Source organism: Pristiophorus japonicus, chromosome 8, assembly GCF_044704955.1.
Source record: "Pristiophorus japonicus isolate sPriJap1 chromosome 8, sPriJap1.hap1, whole genome shotgun sequence".
Taxonomy (NCBI): Eukaryota; Metazoa; Chordata; class Chondrichthyes; family Pristiophoridae; genus Pristiophorus; species Pristiophorus japonicus.
Window position 1 is genome coordinate 2,199,804 of NC_091984.1, and position 25,213 is coordinate 2,225,016.

At 49.5% G+C, this 25,213-nt stretch overlaps 1 protein-coding gene and 1 pseudogene across 1 annotated transcript in view; both read right to left on the reverse strand.

Annotated features, from left to right (window-relative positions):
* The window catches only part of LOC139268363 (collagen alpha-1(XXIV) chain), a 420,125-nt gene that overhangs the window by 68,342 nt on the left and 326,570 nt on the right, over positions 1-25,213 (reverse strand). Inside the window, exons 37-42 of the mRNA XM_070886436.1 lie at positions 24,772-24,825; positions 20,005-20,058; positions 17,857-17,913; positions 9,473-9,526; positions 7,044-7,097; positions 5,935-5,988 (exon numbers count right to left, since the gene is read on the reverse strand). Coding sequence (XP_070742537.1) covers positions 5,935-5,988; positions 7,044-7,097; positions 9,473-9,526; positions 17,857-17,913; positions 20,005-20,058; positions 24,772-24,825 — 327 coding nt within the window. The remainder of the gene's footprint in view (positions 1-5,934; positions 5,989-7,043; positions 7,098-9,472; positions 9,527-17,856; positions 17,914-20,004; positions 20,059-24,771; positions 24,826-25,213) is intronic.
* Positions 7,421-7,654, reverse strand: LOC139269949 (U2 spliceosomal RNA; annotated as a pseudogene).

Here is a 25,213-nt window from a genome sequence, read left to right on the forward strand (position 1 = left end):
GTAAATATACAGGCCGCGGCTGCTGCCAATGGACTGGACGTAGATGCGTATGCGCAGTTCCAGCGCATGTGTTTGTTGCTGCAGGACTTCCCATCATGAGCAATCAAGAAGCAGATTTAGAGAATTCTGTTGGAACCGTTAATTTTAAATCAAATTCCAACTGGGAGATTATTTGTAAAAGTTGTTATTTGTCCTTCAAGACAGCGGTTCTTAAACTGGAACAATCACCAGCAACATTAACCTAGTAACATTAACCTAGTAACATTAACCTAGTAACTTTAACCCCAGCAACATTAACATTAACCCAGTAACATTAACCTAGTAACATTAACCTAGTAACATTAACCCCAGCAACAGTAACATTAACCCAGTAACATTAACCTAGTAACATTAACCCCAGCAACATTAACATTAACCCAGTAACATTAACCCCAGCAACAGTAACATTAACCCAGTAACATTAACCTAGCAACATTAACATTAACCCAGTAACATTAACCTAGTAACATTAACCCCAGCAACATTAACATTAACCCAGTAACATTAACCCCAGCAACATTAACATTAACCTAGTAACATTAACCCCAGCAACATTAACATTAACCCAGTAACATTAACCCAGTAACATTAACCCCAGCAACATTAACATTAACCCATTAACATTAACCCAGTAACATTAACCTAGTAACATTAACCCCAGCAACATTAACATTAACCTAGTAACATTAACCCCAGCAACATTAACATTAACCCATTAACATTAACCCAGTAACATTAACCTAACAACATTAACATTAACCCAGTAACATTAACCTAACAACATTAACATTAACCCAGTAACATTAACATTAACCCAGTAACATTAACCCAGTAACATTAACCCAGTAACATTAACCTAACAACATTAACATTAACCCAGTAACATTACTGAAACTTTATTTGCGATGTGCTGCTCGTTTTGGATCCTCCATATGTTGTGGTGAACGTTAGTTTTTAAATTTGGGTTTGACAGTTATGCTCAGAAACTTCTGCACAGGTTCCGGTAGCTTCCGTCAGTCCCACTCACCCATCATCATCATAGACAGTCCCTCGGAATCGAGGAAGACTTGCTTCCACTCTAAAGGTGAGTTCTCAGGTGACTGAACAGTCCAATACGAGAACCACAGTCTCTGTCACAGGTGGGACAGACAGTGGTTGAGGGAAAGGGTGGGTGGGGAGTCTGGTTTGCCGCACGCTCCTTCCGCTGCCTGCGCTTGGTTTCTGCATGCTCTCAGCGACGAGACTCGAGGTGCTCAGTGCCCTCCCGGATGCACTTCCTCCACTTAGGGCGGTCTTTGGCCAGGGACTCCCAGGTGTCGGTGGGGATGTTGCACTTTATCAGGGAGGCTTTGAGGGTGTCTCTGTAACGTTTCCTCTTCCCACCTGGGGCTCACTTGCCGTGAAGGAGTTCCGAGTAGACCGCTTGCTTTGGGAGTCTTCTGTCGGGCATGCGGACAATGTGGCCCGGCCAGTGGAGCTGGTCAAGTGTGGTCAGTGCTTCGATGCTGGGGATGTTGGCCTGACCGAGAACATTGACGTTGGTGCGTCTGTCCTCCCGGGGGATTTGCAGGATCTTGCGGAGACATCACCCACTGTGCTCACTGACCTACAGTGGCTCCCGGTTAAGCATCGCCGCGATTTCAAAATTCTCACCTTTATTTTCAAATGCCTCCATGCCCTCGCCCCTCCCTATCTCTGTAATCTCCTCCAGCCCCACAACCCCCCCGAGATATCTGCGCTCCTCCAATTCTGCCCTCTTGAGCATCCCTTGTTATGTATGTAAACATTGTAACTGTGTAAGACTTGCCACCAGGGGGCGTAACTGTTGGAGACCCAAGGGTCACCTGCACACCTCGTGCAAGGGAGTATAAAAGGTTGTCTGCCATGCTGCTTAGGCACTCGGGAGTTGTATTAAAGAGACTAAGGTCACATCACTTTTAGCTCACAGTACTCAGTCTTGTGGAGTTCTTCCATACTTAACATCCCTGACTATAATCGCTCCACCATCGGTGGCCGTGCCTTCTGTTGCCTGGGCCCCAAGCTCTGGAACTCCCTGCCTAAACCCCTCCACCTCTCTTTCCTCCTTCAAGACGCTCCTTAAAACCTGCCTCTTTGACCCAGCTTTTTGACCTAATTTCTCCTTATGCGGCACGGTGTCAATTTTTAAAAATCTCGTCTCCGCTCTGGTTCTTTTGCCAATAACCTTGAATTCTGCGACTGGAAACTTTCTCCCCAGTTAATCAATCTATCAAAACCCCAGGTATGCTTATAATATTGCGCTGACGCATCAAGCTCCGTCCCTGTTATTTTGTTGGAAGAATTTTACAATTTAGAATCAAGATTCAACCAATTCTCTCAATTTCTGCAATGACAACAATTTGAAAACCTGAAACTAAAAAAAAATTACAGTTTAAGTGTTTTTTTGGCAAAACAAATTCAGAACAGACCAAGCGACATAAAGTAATCTGGGTACTTTCTCTTCCCAAGCACAAGAGCCCAAAAGACAAATGCAGTAATCCCTTCTGCTGCCCGGACACGGATATCACTGACTTTACAGACTGGAGAAGCTAGGCTTGTTCTCTATAGAGCAGAGAAGGTAAAGAGACGGATCGTTGGCCTTTATTACAAGAGGATTTGAGTATAAGAGTAAAGATATCTTACTGCATTTATATAGGGCCCTGGTGAGACCACACCTGGAGTATTGTGCACAGTTTTGGTCTCCTTACCTAAGGAAGGATACACTTGCCATAGAGGGAGTGCAACGAAGGTTCACCAGACTGATTCCTGGGATGGGGGGATTGTCCCATGAGGAGAGAGTGAGTAGACCAGGCCTATATTCTCTCGAGTTTAGAAGAATGAGAGGGGATCTCATTGAAACATACAATATTCATACAGGACTTGGATTGGGTAGATGCAGGGAGGGTGTTTCCCCCGGGCTGGGGAGTCTAGAACCAGAGGTCACAGTCTCAGGATAAGGGGTCGGCCATTTAGGACAGAGATGAGGGGGAATTTCTTCACTCAGAGGGTGGTGAATCTTTGGAATTCTCTACCCCAGAGGGATACGCAGGCTCAGTCTTTGAGTATATTCAAGGCTGAGGTCGATAGAATTTTGGACTCTCGGAGAATCAAGGGATATGGGGAGAGTGCAGGAAAGTGGAGTTGAGGTCAAAGATCAGCCATGATCTTATTGAATGGCGGAGCAGGCTCGAGGGGCCAAATGGCTGACTCCTGCTCCTAATTCTTATGTTCTTATGTTCTGAAGAGGAGATTTAATAGCGATATTCAACATCAGGAAGTGTTTTGATAGATTAGATAGGGAGAAACTGTTTGAGGTGGCAGGAGGGTCGGTTGCGTATAGGAACAGGGAGGTCTTACTGCAGTTGTACAGGTCCTTAGTGAGGCCTCACCTGGAATATTGTGTTTAGTTTTGGTCTCCTAATCTGAGGAAGGACGCTCTTGCTATTGAGGGAGTGCAGCAAAGGTTCACCAGACTGATTCCCAGGATGGCAGGACTGACATATGAGGAGAGACTGGATCAACTGGGCCTGTATTCACTGGAGTTTGGAAGGATGAGAGGGGATCTCGTAGAAACATGTAAGATTCTGACGGGACTGGACAGGTTAGATGCGGGAAGAATCTTCCCGATGTTGGGGATGTCCAGAACCAGGGGTCACAGTCTAAGGATAAGGGGTAAGTCATTTAGGACTGAGATGAGGAGAAACTTCTTCACTCAGAGAGTTGTTAACCTGTGGAATTCCCTGCCGCAGAGAGTTGTTGATGCCAGTTCATTGGATATATTCAAGAGGGAGTTAGATGTGGCCCTTACGGCTAAAGGGATCAACGGGTATGGAGAGAAAGCAGGAAAGAGGTACTGAAGGAATGATCAGCTATGATCTTATCGAATGGTGGTGCAGGCTCGAAGGGCCGAATGGCCTACTCCTGCACCTATTTTCTATGTTTCTATGTTGTGATCGGAAACGCGCTGCCTGAAAGAGCGGTGGGAGCAGATTCAATAGTAACTTTCAAAAAGAGAATGGGATAAATTCTTGAAAAGGAAAAATGCACAAGGCTGTGGGGAAAGAGCGGGGGGAGTGGGACTGATTGGATCGCTCTGTCACAGGCACGATGGGCCGAATGGCCTCCTCCTGCAGTGTATCGTTCTATGATTCTATTATTCTTGAAATTCTCCAGTCACAGCTCGCATTACAAAAACTCAATAACGTACAATAGAGCAACAGTTAGCAGCTCGCTTTGTCCGTTATAAATGTAGAAAGTATCGCAGCTAGTCTGCCTCTGAGATCCACGAAACATGATACGTCGCTTCTAAAGATATTGCACAGAGGCAGGACTGGCTCGAGGTGCTGCATGGCCTGCTCCTGTTCCGATGTTCCACAGTACCCAGATGTTTGTGCAGTAAGCTCTCGCTGTCTGTACAATGTTGTTGTGCTCGTTCCCCAGGGTAGCAGAGTCAAAACCTGATGCCAAACTGCATCAACAGGCTGGAACTAATTTTATTGCCATTGACTGTAAATTACTGCCAGTTCGCAAATGGAGAAGGATATTTGAGGAAATACAGGGGAGAAATTCTCCTCGCGATTCTGGGCAAAAATGCTACTTTAGTAGGAGCAATTTCAGGTCTACGATTTCTCGCACCCCAGTCCCCAACAAACGTGCACAACGTGGGAGAGCAAGGAATAGAAAAAGATTTGCATTTATATAGCGCCTTTCACAACCTCAGGGCATTCCAAAGCACTTTACAGCCAATGAAGTACTTTTGGAGTGCAGTCACTGTTGTAATGTGGGAAACGCGGCAGCCAATATGCGCACAGCAAGCTCCCACAGACAGCAATGTGATAATGACCAGACAATCTGTTTTTTTGTTCTGTAGATTGAGGGATAAATATTGGCCCAGGACACCGGGGAGAACTCCCCTGCTCTTCTTCAAAATAGTGCCATGGGATCTTTTACATCAATCTGACAGAGCAGACGGGGCCTCGGTTTAACGTCTCATCCGAAAAACGGCACCTCCGACAGTGCAGCACTCCCTCAGTACTGCCCCTCCGACAGTGCGGCGCTCCCTCAGTGCTGCCCCTCCGACAGTGCGGCGCTCCCTCAGTGCTGCCCCTCTGACAGTGCGGCGCTCCCTCAGTACTGCCCCTCCGACAGTGCGGCGCTCCCTCAGTACTGCCCCTCCGACAGTGCGGCGCTCCCTCAGTACTGCCCCTCCGACAGTGCGGCGCTCCCTCAGTACTGCCCCTCCGACAGTGCGGCGCTCCCTCAGTACTGCCCCTCCGACAGTGCAGCACTCCCTCAGTACTGCCCCTCTGACAATGCGGCGCTCCCTCAGTACTGCCCCTCCGACAGTGCAGCACTCCCTCAGTACTGCCCCTCTGACAATGCGGCGCTCCCTCAGTGCTGCCCCTCCGAGTGTCAGCTGAGATTTGTGTGCTCAAGCTTATGGAGTGGGACAATGAACACGCAACCTTTTTTTTTTATTCATTCGCATTTATTGCCCGTCCCTAACTGCCCCTTGAGAAGGTGGTGGTGAGCCGCCTTCTTGAACGGCTGCAGTCCGCGTGGTGAAGGTGCTCCCACAGTGCTGTTAGGGAGGGAGTTCCAGGATTGTGACCCAGCGACGATGAAGGAATGGCCGATATATTTCCCAGTCAGGATGGAGTGTGACTGGGAGGGGAACGTGGAGGTGGTGGTGTTCCCATGCACCTGCTGCCCTTGTCCTTCTAGGGGGTAGAGGTCGTGGGTTTTGGAGGTGCTTTTGTCTTAAAGGCGCGAGTGCTACCCACCGAGCCACATCGGCACACTAGCAGCACCTGACTAGTTGCTCGACACTAGTTGAACTAGCAAGGCCCATTCTTTATATTGGTGATGTGTACGTACCTTCGATCCTCTGTCTCCTTTATGACCTCTCTGTCCTGATTCACCGGGATTTCCCTGGTCAGAGCAAAGGCAAACGTTACACTGACATGAATTAACAGGATAGAGAGAAGTACTTGGATTTATACCATGCCTTTCACAAAGTTCTTTACAGTAAACACAGCACTTTTATGAATGTGTAGACACTGTTATTCTGTAGGGACACGCATTAGCCAATAGATGCTAGCAAGACTCTACAAACCGCAACATACTAATGCCCACATAATCTGTTGATTGAGGGATAAATATTGGGCCGGACACCAGGGAGAACTCCCGTGCTCTTCTTCAAAATATTGGCTGTGGGATCTATTATGTCCGCCTGTGAGGGCAGATGGGGCTTCGCATTAATGTGTCATCTAAAAGACGGCATCTCCGACAGTGCAGCACTCCCTCAGTACTGCCCCTCAGACAGTGCAGCGCTCCCTCAGTAGTGCCCCTCAGACAGTGCAGCGCTCCCTCAGTACTGCCCCTCCGACAGTGCAGCGCTCCCTCTGTACTGCCCCTCCGACAGTGCAGCGCTCCCTCTGTACTGCCCCTCTGACACTGCAGCACTCCCTCAGTACTGCCCCTCCGACAGTGCAGCACTCCCTCTGTACTGCCCCTCCGACACTGCAGCACTCCCTCAGTACTGCCCCTCCGACAGTGCAGCTCTCCCTCAGTACTGCCCCTCCGACAGTGCAGCTCTCCCTCAGTACTGCCCCTCCGACACTGCAGCACTCCCTCAGTACTGCCCCTCCAACAGTGCAGCTCTCCCTCAGTACTGCCCCTCCGACAGTGCACACTCCCTCAGTACTGCACCTCCGACAGTGCAGCACTCCCTTAGTACTGCCCCTCCGACAGTGCAGCACTCCCTCAGTACTGCCCCTCCGACAGTGCAGCACTCCCTCAGTGCAGCACTCCCTCAGTACTGCACTGGGAGTGTCGGCCTGGGTTATTTGGTCAAGTGTTTGGAGTGGGTCTTGAAGCCATGACCATCTAACCCAGGCACCGAATGCTAACTGCGGCCATGTCCGACACTCCCAGGATATTAAGTCTATAACCAGGTGCTGAAAGATGTTTTGAAGATGCCGTACCGGCGCTCCTTGCTGTCCAGCAGCCCCTCTCAGTCCCGGTAAACCTGCGTAACCCTGGAAAGCACAATGGTGAAGCCATTAGTAGGCCTCTATCTGGGCAATACATTGTAGTTCGGTGAAGTTAAGTTTATATAAATGAAACAACATAAAAATATTTCTCGTCAAATCCTTCATTTTTTATTCATTCACAGGATGTGTGTGTTACTGGCAAGACCAGCATTTATTGTCCATCCTTAATTGCCCTTTGAAAAGGTGGTTTTTTTTTTTTAAAATTCGTAGCCAATCGTTCCAATTCTTTGTCAAATCACAAACGCCAGAGGTCACCTTGCACATGCCAAGGATCACTCTGCGCCAATGCTCTTAGCCAAAAGGCCTAGAGCCACTGCACCGTTCCTGGAAGTACTGCAATACCAGGTTCGTGCCATGGAGGTGGATGGGTCAGGTCCCCTACACACCTCCGTGGAGGTGGATCGGTCAAACCTCCCCACCCACCTCCTGTTTCCAAAAATGCAAGCATATACCTTCCTGACCAGGGAGGAACCACCCTGGGGTCATGGTGGCTGGTCAGAAACGGTACTACACATGATCTTAGCCAAAAGGCCGAGCCCTTTGAAAAGGTGGTGGTGAGACACCATGTACATCCGAGTGGCTCGCTGGGCCATTTCAGAGGGCAGTTAAGACCCATTGCTGTGGGTCTGGAGTCACATATAGGCCAGACCGGGTAAAGGCGGCAGATTTCCCTCCCTGAAGGACATTAGTGAACCAGTTGGGTTTTTAACGACAATCTGGTAATTTCATGGTCACCGTTAGTGACATAAGCTTTTTACTCGAGATTTATTTAAATTCCCCAGCTCCCATTGGTGGGATTTGAACTGTTGTGTCGTGGATCAGTCCGGGCCTACTGGGTTACGAGTGCAGTGACATAACCACTATGCGACCGAAACCCTCATCAGGCTTCACAGCTGAAGCTTTGTGGTTTTAATGAACAATGGATGGCCTGGAATGTTGAATGTGGTTCCCCCAAAATCGCTGGTGGAAATCCTGGAATCCCAGTGAAATGAACGGAATTTGCTTTGTTCAGTCTCTGTGATGAACGCCCATCATCATGGAGGCAGAATGAGGAGCATCAGTTAGAATTACGTACTATTACACAGAACGTACAGCCCAGGAACAGGCCATTGGGCCCAGTGCTCCGTGCCGGGGTTTATGCCCCAGCGCTCCGTGCCGGGGTTTATGCCCCACCGCTCCGTGCCGGGGTTTATGCCCCACCGCTCCGTGCCGGGGTTTATGCCCCAGCGCTCCGTGCCGGGGTTTGTGCCCCACCGCTCCGTGCCGGGGTTTGTGCCCCACCGCTCCGTGCCGGGGTTTATGCCCCACCGCTCCGTGCCGGGGTTTATGCTCCACACCAGCCCCCTCCCACCCCTCTCCATCTCACCCTATCCCCATATCCTTCTATTCCTTTCTCCCTCATGTGTTTATCCAGCTTCCCCTTAAATGCATCGATACTATTCGCCTCAACCCCTCCCTGTGGCAGCGAGTTCCACATTCTCACCGCTCTCCGGGTAAAGAAGTTTCTCCTTAATTCCCCATTGGGTTTATTAGTGACTGTTTTATATTGATGGCCGCTAGTTATGCACTTCCCCCACAAATGGAAACATCTTTTCTATGTCTACCCCTTCATAATTTTAAAACCTCTATCAGGTCGCTCCTCAGACGTCTGTTTTCTAGAGAAAAGAGCCCCAGGCTGTTCAGTCTTTCCTGTAAGGTATAACCTCTCAGTTCTGGTATGATTGCAGTAAATCCGTTTGGCACCTTCTCCAGTGCCTCTATATCCTTTTGATAATATGGAGGCCAGAACTGTGCGCGGTGCTCCAAGTGCGGTCTAACCAAAGTTCTATAAATGTTTAGCATAACTTCTTTGCTTTTCAATCCTATCCCTCTACAAATTAACCCCAGTGGTTGGATTTGCCTTTTTTAAGGCTTGTTAATCTGTGTCGCTGCTTTTAGTGATCGATATATCCAGACCTCTCAGTCCCTTTGTTCCTCTCTCCCATTTACCCTCTTATTATCCAAGGGTTATGTGCCCTCCTTATTCTTGTAACAAAACACACCACCGATCATTCACCTATATTGAAATTAATTTGACAATTACACGCCCATTCTGGAAGTTTATTATTGTCTTCTTGTATTTTGTCGTAATCTGCCTCTGTATTGAACTATAACCCCCCCACCCCCCCACACCGCCAACTGGTGTATCGCCCGCAAATTTTGAAATTGCATTTGCGATTCCCCGAGTCGGACTTGTTCATGTCGACGGTGAACAAGAGTGGTCCCGGCACCGATCCCTGTGGAACAACACTTGCCGCCATTTGCTCATCTGAGCAGCTGCCCCTTAACCCTTGGAATTAGAAACAGCAGAGATAAATTACCTTGTAACCGTCACCTCCTGGTTCACCGCGATCTCCACGGGAACCTACGGGGCCCTGTGAAAGAGAACAGCTCATGACGTACAGCATTAAAACAAATGTCTGTTGTACGCAATCACTTGCGGTTAAATCATTCCATCTGCACGGTTTGTTTGATGCTAGTTTGACCATCTGTGTACACTTGAAGGCCTCATTTTTTTAAAAAAAGTACCATCCTTTAATTGGAAATGAAACTGCTTTCCAATGTTAGTAATGAGGGACATGTCCATGTTATGCTTGAGTTTTCAAGCAATCAGTTTATCATTAAAAACTTCCACAAAACATCAAACCGTTTTTGATGGGAAAGCCTGCTTTAATGGGAAACAGTATTCCAATCTGGAAGCGTTCTTTGGCCACTGTTATATTGGATCCAGAGTAAACTTGCTGGGATTCACGGAAGCCAGCTACTGGAGAGAGCCCAGTGAAAGAAAACCCTGTGGCCTGAGCGAAGCCGGCACGTTGAGCCAGGGGCTGTCGCTGAGTGCGCGTGACTCGTGCGCCAGGAGCCAGTGGCACTGAGCACCAGAGCGTTCATTGACTTCACTGGGTGGGACTTACGGCAGGACTCACAGCGAATAAAGTCCATTCGGTCAGCAAACAGAGTCTATTTAAACAGCGCACTACACTAAACAGTCTACAGAGTCTATTTAAACAATGCATGACACCAAACAGTCTACAAAATCTATTTAAACATTGCACGACACCAGTCTACAGTGTCTATTTAAACAGTGCACTGCACCAAACAGTCTACAGTGTCTATTTAAACACCGCACTGCACCAAACAGTCTAGTGTCTATTTAAACAGCGCACTGCACCAAACAGTCTACAAATACTACACTGCACCAGTCTACAGAATCTATTTAAACAGCGCACTACACCAGGCTACATAATCTATTTAAACACCGCACTGCACCAGTCTTGAGTCCATTTAAACAATACACCACACCAAACAGTCTACAGAATCTATTTAAATACTGCACTGCACCAAACAGTCTACAGAATCTATTTAAACACTGCACTACACCAGTCTACAGTGTTTATTTAAACAGCGCATTGCACCAAACAGTCTACAGTATTTATTTAAACGCCACACTGCACTAAACAGTCTACGGAATCTATTTAAATAGCACACTGCACCAAACAATCTGCAGAGTCTATTTAAATACTGCACTGCACCAGTCTACAGAATCTATTTAAACACTGCACTACATCAAACAGTCTCCAGGGTCTATTTAAAAAAGAGCCTCGAGGAACTACAGCACTCACAGCCGAAACTGCAGCAGCGTCTCCCCAGTACAGCAGGGTGATTTCTCCAGCAAAGTGCAGTGAGTGGAGTACAGTTACTGACACAAATGATGTGCGTAACATCACCCCAATCACTGACAGTAGTGCGGTTTCCAGGCCTGATTGACGGGGCAATTGCCCAATCAGCTCCATTCTGGTCGGGAGTCGTGGTGGTACGATAAGCCGACCATTAAAACCCACCACACCTGATATGAAAGTGGTTCCTGCTCCCGCACCGAGGTGTGAATAGCTCCAAAGTGAAAACTCTAGCAATCAGGCCTCTCTCTTCAGTTAAACCTGCAGCCCTGCCATGTGCATCAGTTGCTATTCACTCGCCCTCACAGTCGCTCCTTACAATGCACCACAGTCTTCTCATTGTCTGTGATTTTCATTGACCTCAGTTTGTAGCTCTCATTGTTCCACATTGAGCCCGATGTTGAGGAATGTCCGCTTCACAACTCCGACATATACAGAACTCTGGATCTCCAGGAGCCAGCTACAGGAAAGCTTTGCAAACCGGCCCGGCAGGTGAGGGAGGATAGGTTCATGTGACGTCGCACCGTTAAGGGAAATGTCAAGCAGTCGTCATATATTTTGGTAGTCATACATAATGAGAGGCAATATAAACTAAAGGGTACAGTTTTAAAGGAATTGCAGAAAGAGAGAGTGGGGGTGTCTGTAACAATTCTTGGCAGGACAGCTTGAGAAGGCTGTTAAAACGCATATCCTTGGCTTTATAAATAGAGTACAAAAGTAAGGGAGTTACAAATCGCTGGTTCGGCCCCAACTGGAGTATTGTGTCCAATTCTGGGCAGCGCACTTTAGGAAGGATATCAAGGCCTTGGAGAGGGTGCAGAGGGGATTTACTGGAATGGTTCCGGGGGATGGGGGGCTTCAGGTACGTGGAGAGACTGGAGAAGCTGGGGTTGTTCTCCTCAGCGCAGAGAAGGTTAAGGGGAGATTTAATAGAGGGGTTCCCAGTGGCAGGAGGGTCGGTAACCAGAGGGACACAGATTGAAGGTGATCGGCGATGGAACCAGAGGGGGAGATGGGGAGAATGTGTTTACGCAGCGAGTTGTTGTGATCGGGAACGCGCTGCCTGAAAGGGCGGTGGGAGCAGATTCAATAGTAACTTTCAAATTGCATCAATACTGGAAGGGGAAAGATGTGCCGGGCTGTGGGGAAAGAGCGGGGAGCGGGACTGATTGGATCGCTCTGTCACCGAGCCGGCACAGGCACGATGGGCCCAATGGCCTCCTGCTGTAATGTATCTATGAGTTTATAAACACTGTGGGAACCCAAGGCTTTGATGCCAAACTACTCCGAGACAGCTGTCTTACTTAAGCGATGTTTTTGATTTTATCTAACAATTATAAACTCGGTTTCCGCTCAGATTGTGTGCACAGACTGTCAGCCTGCTCTGCTTTATAGATGCTTCATGACTTTCACATTGCAATGTTAACCGCTGTGACATTATCACTATATAGCGGTATTCAGAGAGTCAATGACAAGTCGCGCATGGTTTTCAGAGATCTTACGTGATTTAGTGCTGCACATTATACCACTTTGCTAACTGAAAGAAAGACTTGTATTTCTAGAGCACCTTTCAAGACCACCGGATATCCCAAAGCGCTTTACAGCCAATGAAGTACTTTTTGAAGTGTAGTCACTGTTGTAATGTAGGAAACGTAGCTGCCGATTTGCACACAGCAAGCCCCCACACACAGCCGTCTTTCAGAGGAGACGTTAAACCGAGGCCCCGTCTGCTCTCTCAGGTGGACATAAAAGATCCCATGGCACTATCTCAACGAAGGGCAGGGGAGTTATCCCCGGTGTCCTGGGCCGATATTTATCCCTCAATCAACACCACCACAACAGATTATCTGGTCATTATCACATTGCTGTGTGTGGGAGCTTGCTGTGCGCATGTAGGCTGCCGCTTTTCCCACATTACAACAGTGACTACACTCCAAAAGTACTTCATTGGCTGAAAAGCGCTTTGAGACATTCGGTGGTCGTGAATCATCATCACAGGCAGTCCCTCGGAATCGAGGAAGACTTGCTTCCACTCTAAAAGTGAGTTCTCAGGTGACTGAACAGTCCAATACGGGAATTACAGTTTCTGTCACAGGTGGGACAGACAGTGGTTGAGGGAAGGGGAGGGTGGGACAGGTTTGCCGCACGCTCCTTCCGCTGCCTGCGCTTGGTTTCTGCACGCTCTCAACAACGAGACTCGAGGTGCTCAGCGCCCTCCCGGATACACTTCCTCCACTGAGGGCGGTCTTTGGCCAGGGACTCCCAGGTGTTGGTGGGGATGTTGCACTTTATCAGGGAGGCTTTGAGGGTGTCCTTGTAACGTTTCCTCTGCCCACCTGGGGCTCGCTTGCCGTGTAGGAGTTCTGAGTAGAGCGCGTGCTTTGGGAGTCTCGTGTCTGGCATGCGGACGATGTGGCCTGCCCAACGGAGCTGATCGAGTGTGGTCAGTGCTTCGATGCTGGGGATGTTGGCCTGAGCGAGAACACTGATGTTGGTGCGTCTGTCCTCCCAGGGGATTTGCAGGATCTTGCGGAGGCAGCGCTGGTGATATATCTCCAGCGACTTGTATATGGTCCACGTCTCTGAACCATACAGGAGGGTGGATATCACTACAGCCCTGTAGGCCATAAGCTTGGTGCCAGATTTGAGGTCGTGGTCTTCAAACACTCTCTTCCTCAGGCGACCGAAGGCTGCGCTGACACACTGGAGGTGGTGTTGGACCTCGTCATCGATGTCTGCCCTTGCTGATAGTAGGCTCCCGCGGTATGGAAAATGGTCCACGTTGTCCAAGGCTGCACCATGGATTTTGATTACCTGGGGGCAGTGCTGTGTGGTGGGGGCAGGTTGGTGGGGGACCTTTGTCTTACGGATGTTTAGTTAAGGCCCATGCTCTCGTACGCCTCAGTGAAGGTGTTGACGATGGTTTGGAGTTCAGCCTCTGAATGTGCGCAGACGCAAGCGTCGTCCGCGTACTGTAGTTCGACAACAGAGGATGGGACGGTCTTGGATCTGGCCTGGAGGCGACGAAGGTTGAACAGGTTCCCACTGGTTCTATAGTTTAGTTCCACTCCAGCGGGGAGCTTGTTGAGTGTGAGGTGGAGCATTGCAGCGAGGACGATCGAGAAGAGGGTTGGCGCAATGACCCAGCCCTGTTTGACCCCGGTTCGGACGTTGATTGGGTCTGTGGTGGATCCATTGGTCAGGAGTACGGCTTGCATGTCATCGTGGAGCAGGTGGAGGATGGTGACAAACTTTTGGGGGCAGCCGAAATGGAAGAGGACGCTCTATAGTCCCTCATGGTTAACAGTATCAAAGACCTTTGTAAGGTCAAAGAAGGCCATGCACAAGGGTTGATGCTGTTCCCTGCATTTCTCTTGTAGTTGTCGCGCCGTGAAGATCATGCCCGTTGTACCCCATAGTGGACGGAATCCGCACTGTGACTCCGGGAGGAGCTCTTCAGCCACAGGGAAACGATGTTGAGGAGGATGTCGCTATATAAATATAAGTCTTTCTTTATTTCTGGGTTATGTAGATGAAAATACCTACATTGAGTTACATCACGCCTACAACAGGCCGTTCGGCTCGAGTGGTCCGTGCCGGGGTTTATGCTCCACACGAGCCACCTCCCATCTCACCCCGTCAACAGATCCTCAGTTGATCAGAGCCACTTCCCTTTTATTTAACGAAAGCACGATTTAGTTCTCTGTGGGATCTCCTCTGCTTAAAGGTCGACCCCTTTATGATGATCTCCATTTGCTCAGAATCTGGAAACTTGCACAACCCCGTTGAAACAGGCTGTTTGGTTGACCCCGGGGACGCCCGCTCGTGCATTATCTGCCAGGTCTCCGTAGGTTCTCAATTAGGTGGCAAAACTGACTTATTACACGTCGCGTCTCGGGGTAAATAGGTCTCCCCCTTTCCGCACAAGGCTTGACGTGCCGGAGGCTGTGTGGGAATATGTCCACTTGCCCCACTGGGGAACGGGTGCCTGACATTTGGTGGGAAAAGGGCATTAACCTACAAAACAGAATAAAGTTGGACTAGCATGGACTGACAAGGTTATCCAACAAGCGAGGCTTTGTAATAGAACTTACCTTCCCTTGGAGAGGTAAGTCTATGGGAAGCTAGCTTGATGGGTAAACTCCAAGTTCTGTGTTATAACATCTTAAGAGAAAACATGCACACAGATTAGGGGCCAGTGCTATCCTTCGAGCTCTACGCAGTGATTTGTTGCCAATTCCTCTCAGTTTCGAACACAAGAGCCATCTTTAACTAAGCCCTCAGCACGATGTTCCCTGTGAGGTATGCACCAGTGAGCATGCTTACACGCTTGTGGGGCTGGTGCACTGTGAGTGGCTGAGCCAGTCATGTGACTTTCACAAGACTCAATAAAACCCCGGTTCATTGAGTTCACGTTCCCCACGATGAGGCCTGCAGTTGTGAGCCTGGTGGATGAACGGGTCGGGTTCAGTTTGATTGTTAAACCTTTGCTAATAAACCAGCTCGTTCTTCACAGCAAATGGGTAGCTGTGAATTCTTCAGCAAAGAACCCCTGAAGTAAATAAACTAGATTCCCTTGCATGACTTTCAGGTGAAAAAGTATCCTTGTATATTGCTATATTATAGGATGCTGATTTTTTAATAATTTCATTCCTGGGATGTGGGTGTCACTACCAAGGCCGGCATTTATTGGCCATCCCTAATTGCCCCTTGAGAAGGTGGTGGTGAGCCGCCTTCTTGAACCGCTGCAGTCCGTGTGGTGAAGGTGCTCCCACAGTGCTGTTAGGGAGGGAGTTCCAGGATTGTGACCCAGCGACGATGAAGGAACGGCTGATATATTTCCCAGTCGGGATGGTGTGTGACTGGGAGGGGAACGTGGAGGTGGTGGTGTTCCCATGCGCCTGCTGCCCTTGTCCTTCTAACCGGATAGGCCCTGCCATGTGCCACTCTGCTGAACACCGAATCAATCGCATAAGAAACATATAAAATTCTGACGGGATTGGACAGGTTAAATGCAGGAAGAATGTTCCCGATGTTGGGGAAGTCCAGAACCAGGGGTCACAGTCTAAGGATAAGGGGTAAGCCATTTAGGACCGAGATGAGGAAAAACTTCTTCACTCAGAGAATTGTGAACCTGTGGAATTCTCCACCACAGAAAGTTGTTGAGGCCAGTTCATTAAATATATTCAAGAGGGAGTTAGATGTGGCCCTTACGGCTAAAGGGATCAAGGGGTATGGAGAGAAAGCAGGAAAGGGGGACTGAAGTTGCATGATCAGCCATGATCATATTGAATGGTGGTGCAGGCTCGAAGGGCCGAATGGCCTACTCCTGCATCTATTTTCTATGTTTCTATGGTAGAGGTCGTGGGTTTGGGAGGTGCTGGCGAAGAAGCCTTGGCGAGTTGCTGCAGTGCATCTTGTAGATGGTACACACTGCAGCCAGGGGGCGCCGGTGGTGGAGGGAGTGAGTGTTGAAGGTGGTGGAGGGAGTGAGTGTTGGCAGTATGTTGAAGCTGATAGTTTTTTTCAAGTATTATTTGTGTCTTTCTTTGCAGTTATTTCTTCTCATCCACTGTGGTTAGTTTAAAAATTGCAAAACATATTTAATGCAAAGAATGTTCCAGTGAAAATAAAGGATTTAAAGGTCATCTTAATATCCACACCAATTTAAAATGATTGGCAAAAGGGCAAGAGAGATGAGGAGAAAATTATTTTACGCAGCGAGTTGTTGTGATCGGGAACGCGCTGCCTGAAAGGGCGGTGGGAGCTGATTCAATAGTAACTTTCAAATTGGATAAATACTTGAAAGGGGAAGAATTAGCCGGGCTGTGGGGAAAGAGCGGGGAGTGGGACTAATTGGATCGCTCAGGCACGATGGGCCGAATATTTTAATTTGTTCGAGACACACGAGTGTCGCTGGCAAGCCTGGCGTTTATTGCCGTAGAGGTGGTGTTGGTGAGCTGGTTATACAAGTAAGGGGGTCGCTCGGCCTTTTCAGAGGGCAGTTAAGGGTCAACCACATTGCTGTGGGTCTGGAGTCACATATAGGCCAGACTGGGTAAGGACATCAGTGAACCAGTTGGGTTTTACAACAATCCGGTTGTTTCATGGTCACCATTACTGAGACTAGCTCTTTATTCCAGATTTATTTAATTTAAAATCCCCAGCTGCAGTGGTAGGATTAGAACTCACGATCATTCGGCCAGGCCTCTGGATTACTGGCCCAGTAACATAACCATTGCGCGACTGCAGCCCTCCCTCTGTGCTGGATCTTTCTATGATTCTATAATTTTCAGTCATATTTTTCTTTTCCTCTGCAAGACTGCCCACCATTCCCAAATGTATGGGTGTGCGGTAGATTTGCTGAGTCCATCACTGAGATCAGCTTCGGCTGAATTCTACACCCTCCAATATAAGATTCTCGACAGGGTAGATGCAGAGAGGATGTTCCCCCTCGTGGGAGAATCTAGAACTAGGGGGCATAGCTTCAGAAAAAGAGGTTGCTCATTTAAGACGCAGATGAGGAGGAATTTCTTCTCTCAGAGGGTTGTAAATCTGTGGAATTCTCTGCCCCAGAGAGCTGTGGAGGCTGGGTCATTGAATATATTTAAGGCGGAGATAGACAGATTTTTGAGCGATAAGGGAGTAAAGGGTTATGGGGAGCGGGCGGGGAAGTGGAGCTGAGTCCATGATCGGGTCAGCCATGATCTTATTGAATGGCGGAGCAGGCTCGAGGGGCCGAATGGCCTACTCCTGCTCCTATTTCTTATGTTCTTATGTTCTCACCATGCTCCCCACTAATTTATTCCTCCTCTCTGTGGAGAACTGCCTCTCCCAAGTGCCATGCCTGACTGAGAGTTTACAACACAGAGAATCGCAATGCAGACACCAGGAACTTGACAGTTGTCCACAAGATCAAATCTGCGCCATTAAATTTATCCGTAGTATGGAAGAGGATATACTGAAAGACATCTCTAGATGCGAGTTTTAAAGTATTAACATGATTCGCTATGAAAAGCATGACCTACTGGTTCACCTAGAGGCCCAGGTAGTCCAATAATACCACAGTCTTCTCCTGGATAGCCCTGTGAGGGAGAGACAAGAGAAGGAAAAGGAGTAGTCAAACAGGAACTGTTTTATATCAATTAAAAACCGGCATTAAATCTGTTACACATTATTCTTATTAACTAAAAACATCCAGGTGAGATGGGAATAACCACAGTCAGACCATAATATGCAGTGTAAGCGCACTCAAATCAGGATTCTCCAAGATGGCTGCGCTCCTCTAATTCTGCCCTCTTGAGCATCCCCGATTTTAATCGCTCCACCATTGGTGGCCGTGCCTTCAGCTGCCTGGGCCCTAAGCTCTGGAGTGTTTGAAGACCAGGCCCTCAAATCTACCACCAAGCTCATGGTTTACAGGGCTGTAGTAATACCCGCCCTCCTGTATGGCTCAGAGACATGGACCATGTACAGTAGGCACCTCAAATCGCTGGAGAAATACCACCAACGATGTCTCCGCAAGATCCTGCAAATCCCCTGGGAGGACAGACGCACCAACGTTACCGTTCTCGATCAGACCAACATCCCCAGCATCGAGACACTGACCACACTGGACCAACTCCGCTGGGCAGGCCACATTGTCCGCATGCCCGACACGAGACTCCCAAAGCAAGCGCTCTACTCGGAACTCCTTCACGGCAAACGAGCCAAAGGTGGGCAGAGGAAACGTTACAGGGACCACCCTCAGAGCCTCCCTGATAAAGTGCAACATCCCCACCGACACCTGGGAGTCCCTGGCCAAAGACCGCCCTAAGTGGAGGAAGTGCATCCGGGAGGGCGCTGAGCACCTCGAGTCTCGTCGCCGAGAGCATGCAGAAACCAAGCGCAGGCAGCGGAAGGAGCGTGCGGCAAACCTGTCCCACCCTCCCCTTCCCTCAACCATTGTCTGTCCCACCTGTGACAGGGACTGTGGTTCCTGTATTGGACTGTTCAGCCACCTGAGAACTCACTTTGAGTGGAAGCAAGTCTTCCTCGATTCCGAGGGACTGCCTATGATGAAGAAGCTCGGGAATACCCCCCCTAAACCTCTCCGCCGATCTCGCTTCTCCTTTAAGAGGCTCCTTGAAACCTGCCTCTTTGACCAATTCGGTTGGAGGCTTCTCCTAGCGCTAATGGCGGCGGGGCGATAAATTTAGCGCCGGAACATGGTCTGCGAAAAGATTCGGTTGCTGGGTCCTGAGAGTGGGGCAGAGCGCTAAGGGAGGCGTTCCACACCTCTCTCAGGGCGCTAAGCCGGGAGAGCAACTGAATATCCCGCGCTAAAGAGCCGGACTCGGAACGCCCCGAGAGAGGTCTCCCTGCAAAAAAATAAATTGGGGCAAAAAACACAGATTCCCGATAAACTACTCGCCCCAAATACAGGTGAATCACAAAAATAAATCAGCAAAAGATGAATTTAATTTCACTTTTCCAGTCATTCCTTCCCGTCGCTCCCCCGGGACAGCGCTGCATGCCAGCGTTCAAACACGCAGTCACGACGGGGCGCTACAACCTCATAACGAAACGCCGTCGATACCTGGAACATTGCACACCGGTGCGATGCTCCCAGGCGGTACTGCTCAGGGGGAAACTAAAACTAGGGGGTATAGTCTCAGAATAAGGGGCCGCCCATTTCAGACTGAGATGAGGAGGAATTTCTTCTCTCAGAGGGTTGTAAATCTGTGGAATTCTCTGCCCCAGAGAGCTGTGGAGACTGGGTCATTGAATATATTTAAGGTGGAGATAGACAGATTTTTGAGCGATAAGGGGCTAAGGGGTTATGGGGAGCGGGTGGGGAAGTGGAGCTGAGTCCATGATCAGATCAGCCATGATCTTATTGAATGGCGGAGCAGGCTCGAGGGGCCGTATAGCCTACTCCTGTTCGTATTTCTTATGTTCTTATGAGTGGCGCGAATGCTGTCACTTGAGTTCCGACCCCTTTAGCGCTCTTGTTCCGACCCTTTCCTGGGGGGGCTAAGCGACCAAATTTCTACCCCTTTGAGTTTAAGTTTAGTTGCTTTTATTCCAGAAATCGTTTCTAAATGTACAAACTTGCAAGTGTTGGAAGACAATACTTGACATCTTTGACTGCTGGCATAAGACTGACAACACAATACTAAAGGATCCTTATTTACCTTTTCACCCTTAGGTCCAGCTGACCCTTGAGGTCCTGGAGGTCCTTGATGACCCTGGAAGAAAGATGCATTCTCCATTTTTAAGCATTCATGAGAAGTTTTGAGCTGGTCAAAAAAGAATCCAAGAATCTGTGATGATCTTTGGCAGAGACCCAACAAGATGAAGAATGGCATTGAACGGACTCGTTGAATTCCTTCAAGCGAGAGCAGGACTTGTTTCTGGCTGGGGTGGAGATCACCTCTCACAAGAGGGAGATACTGCGAGGCTTTATCAGGGTCAGAGCGATCTCTTGGCCTAGTTTTGATTAGATTTTTATTCATTCACGCGATCTTAGATTCATAGAAATTTACAGCACGGAAGGAGGCCATTCGGCCCATCGTGTCTGCGCCGGCCGACCAAGAGCTACCCAGCCTAATCCCACTTTCTCGCTCTCGGTCCGTAGTCCTGTAGGTTACGGCACTTCAAGTGCACATCCAGGTACTTTTTAAAAGTGGTGAGGGTTTCTGCCTCTACCACCCTTTCAGGCAGTGAGTTCCAGACCCCCACCACCCTCTGGGTGAAGATATTTCTTCATAAGTCAACGCCTTCATCTCAGGAATCAACCGAGTGAACCTTCTCTGAACAGCCTCCAATGCAAGTATATCCTTTCTTAAATATGGAGACCAAAACTGTACGCAGTACTCTAGGTGTGGCCTCACCAATACCCTGTACAGTTGTAGCAGGACTTCTCTGCTTTTATACTCTATCCCCCTTGCAATAAAGGCCAACATTCCATTTGTCTTCCTGATTACTTGCTGTACCTACAAGGTAAATATTTTTTTCCACTTTTTCCAGTGCTTCAATATCCTATTTGTAATACCGAGACCAGAACCGTGCACAGTAAGCGTGGTCTAACCAAGGTCCTATATAAATTGAACATTATCTCCCTGCTTCAGTATTTTGTTCCTCTAGAAATGAACCCCAGTACAGCCTTGTTATATGTCCTGGTCTGGATTTATCCCTCAATCAACATAACAAAAACTGATTATCTGAGGGAGTGCTGCACTGTCGGAGGTGCCGTCTTTTGGATGAGACGTTAAACTGAGGCTCCGTCTGCCCTCTCAGGTGGTCGTAAAAGATCCCTTGGCGCTACTCGAAGAAGAGCAGGGGAGTTATTCCCGGTGTTCTGGTCCAATATTTATCCCTCAATCAGCATAACAAAATCAAACAAATGATCTGGTCATTATCACATTGCTGTCTGTGGGAGCTTGCTGTGCGCAAATTTCCCACATTACAACAGTGACTGCACTTCAAAAGTATTTCATTGGCTGTAAAGCGCTTTGGGACGTCCGGTGGTCGTGAAAGGCGCTATAGAAATGCAAGTCTTTCTTTCTATCTTTCTTTCTCTCTCTCTTTCTCTTTCTTTCTTTCTAATAGAGGCTTTCAACATGACGAGGTTTTGATAGAGTAGACAGAGATACAATTATTCCCTCTGGTGAGTGGGTCAATAGCCAGAGGTCACCGGTTCAAGATCATCGACTAAAGATCTCGAGGGGGGGGGGCATGAGGAGAAATGTTTTCACTCAGCGGGTTGCTGGGACCTGGAACGCTCTACTGGAAAAGGGGGTGGAGGCTGAAGATCTGATGATGAATGGTTAAACCCAACGGTGGGCCATAAACATTGGTCGGTAACATCCCCTTATGCCCCCGCTGACTGCCCCTTGTCCTTCGCAGCTCGCTCTGCTTTGCAGTGTCAACTTTCAGCCAAGCTGGCAACCGACCCAATAGAGTGGCATCCAGCAGCCTGACTGGGCAGTGACCTTCGCTCCGTGTGACTCAGTCGAGTTGTTGCAGGTCATTGCTCCACAAACCCTGTCTGCAAACAGAGCCATAGAGCAGTACAGCACAGGAGGAAGCCATTCGGCCCATCGAGTCTGTGCCGGCTCTCTCGGAGGGCGATCCAGTTAGTTCCACTCCCCCCTGCTCTTTCCCCATAGCCCTGCAATTTTATCTCCTTCAAGTATTTATCCCATTCCCCTTTGAAGGCCACTATTGAGTCTGCCTCCACCACCCCATCAGGCAACACGTTCCAAATCTTAACCACTCGCTGCGTGAAAAGGTGTTCCTCGTGTTGCCTCTGGTTCTTTTGCCAATTGCCTTCAAACTGCGGCCCCTGGTTCTCGACCCTTCACCTATTGCAAACTGTTTCTCTTTAGTTACTCTGTCGAAACCCTTCATGACCTTAAACACCTCCACCAAATCTCCTCTGCGTCAAGACTTTGTGCGCAAAATTGTCCCTTTTTTTATAGCCTCTGGGGGGCGCTAACAGGGCTTTCACCCAGGGAGGGCGCCCCCGGGGCAATTACCCCGGAGGTTTGCGGGCGCGATGCCGGTAGCATCGCGCCCCGTGATTAGCGTCCCGGGCTGGCACACGACAGGCAGTGAACCTCACCACCGTGTGCACCCACCCCTCACTGCCCAGTGCTGCCCCTTTCCGCCCCGCCGGGGGAAATTGCCCCGCGGACCCCGAGGCTGGCGTGGGCGGATGTCAACACCAGCTTAGCGGACCGTCGGGGCGCCCCTTGAAGGAGAGGCCTTCAGCGCCCCGAGTCGCCATCTTTATTTGTTGGGCCGACACTTGGGTCAGCCTGACAATGGCGTCCCTCGCATCGAACGGGCCACCATCGTGAAGCCCGGCACTCCACTTTAGGTATTGGGGGAGACAGAAGGGGAGACAGAGGGGGGGAGACAGAGGGGGGAGACAGAGGGGGAGACAGAGGGGGGGAGACAGAGGGGGGGAGACAGAGGGGGGGAGACAGAGGGGGGAGACAGAGGGGGGAGACAGAAGGAGAGACAGAGGGAGAGACAGAGGGAGAGACAGAGGGGGGAGACAGAGGGGGGAGACAGAAGGAGAGACAGAGGGAGGAGACAAAGGGGGGAGACACAGAGCGGGGAGAGACAGCGGGGGAGACAGAGGGGGGGAGACAGAGGGGGAGACAGAGGGGGGAGACAGAGGGAGAGACAGAGGGAGAGACAGAGGGGGGGAGACAGAGGGGGGGAGACAGAGGGGAGAGACAGAGGGGGGAGACAGAGGGGGGAGACAGAGGGGGAGACAGAGGGGAGAGACAGAGGGGGGAGACAGAGGGGGGAGACAGAGGGGGAGACAGCGGGGGGAGACAGAGGGGGGAGACAGCGGGGGGAGACAGTGGGGGGAGACAGCGGGGGGAGACAGCGGGAGAGACAGCGCTCCGCTCCCGTGGAGGGGCGCACGGCCCAATTCTGCGTCGGGGGCGGGACTTCTGGTTGGGGGCGCAGGAAGTTCCAGCCCCGGAAGGTTACCGCCCCAATCGGGGCGAGGAGCAATTTCTGGCCCTTACTGTACTGATAAACCCATCCTGGTGTTCTGTGAATGAAAAGACCGATATAAAAGGCCCTTGTGGGGATACGGACTGTGAGAGCAAAGTTTAGCGTGTGTGACCTATATCATCCCACCGTCACTCCACGCTCCACCCCAGCCCGTGGTAACATGGCACACGGAAAATGCTAAATTGGGAGTCGGAATGGGAAATTAATCAAACTTGAAATGAAATTGGCAGAAAATGTCAGATGACAGCGAGTTTCTTGTTCTGGAATGCATGATATTTTTGAGCTTCGCTGATCATGCTGCAGTTTTAATCAGCACGAAGAGAATCCAGGGATATGGGGATCGGGCGGGAAAGTGGAGTTGAGGTTGAAGATCAGCCGTGATCGTATTAAATGGCGGAGCAGGCTCGAGGGGCCGAATGGCCGACTCCTGCTCCTATTATGTTCTTATGTACGCATGCAATTCCTCTAAAATTGCCCATCTACTCCTGTACACATAAGGGCTGTTTCATTTGATCTTTTAATTGAGATTCCCGGAGGCTTGACATCGATTAACTCGCTCAACATGTTGATGCTATAAAATCCTGTTTGCTACAGGTTTTGATTTTCTGCTAAAACTGGACGGAAGCCAGTTTCACAGGAGGTGGGCTTCTGGAATTCAAATAAAAGATCCACTGTGGACAAAGGTAGAAACGTAGGAACAGGAGGAGGCTATTCAGCCCCTCGAGCCTGTTCCGCCATTCAATGAGATCACGGGCTGATCTGTATCTTCACCGCATCCACCCACTTTGGCTCCCTATCCTTTTATACTCTGGTCCAGCAAAAAAATCTATCGATCTCAGGTTGTAGTAACTGAGCCAGCATCTATTGCATTTTGTGGGAGCAAGTTCCACACCTCAACCAGTCTCTGTGTGAAAAAGTATTTCCCAACTTCTCTCCTGAACGATAAGGGGATAAGGGGTTATGGGGAGCGGGCGGGGAAGTGGAGCTGAGTCCATGATCGGATCAGCCATGATCGTATTAAATGGCGGAGCAGGCTCGAGGGGCCGTATGGCCGACTCCTGCTCCTATTTCTTATGTTCTTATGAATGGCCTGGCTCTGATTTTTAAGGTTATGTCCCCCTGTCCCTGACTCCCCCCAACCAACGGGAAAGGGTTTCTCTCGATCTACCCTGTCCATTCCTTCAAAATCTAAAAACCTCCATCAAATCGCCCCTTAACCTTCTGTATTCCAGGGAATACATGTCTCCTTTCTGTAACCTCCCTCGTAATCTAACCCTTGGAGCCCTGATCACATCCAGGTGACTCTGCAGTGCGCTCCCTCCAAGGCCAGGTCGGATAACGTTCCAACTGGGAATAAATCGAGTGGTTGGTCAGCCAAGGTTCCTGGTGCATCTTTCTAACCCTGATTGACATTCACTCACCCCATATCCCAGAAGTCCTGGTTCTCCCAGTGGACCCATCAGTCCAGGAGGCCCCTGCAGAGACAGAAATAATTACTGTACGGATACAAACACTCACGTCAACATGCTGCAGGGAAAATTGCACTTAAGCCAATACAATTCAATGTATTCCAACATGATTTTTGTGCAAGACTGTTAAATCATCACCTCAAGTTATTCCTGCTACTATCCGCCTTAGGACAGATAGGTTCCCACCAGCACGTCGCTCTGTAACCAATGTTTGGAAAACTGGTGAGAAAGGTTCCAGAGAAGGTCACAAGACCAGGTAGGTCTGACCCCTGAACCCACGGAGGGGAGGGGGGGGGCATCCGATCCTGGGGAAGATTTGTATTCGGGGGGGGGCGGTTGGAGGTTTGTTGGTGTGGCAGGGGGGCTGGAGGGGGGAAACACTTCTGCTAATCCC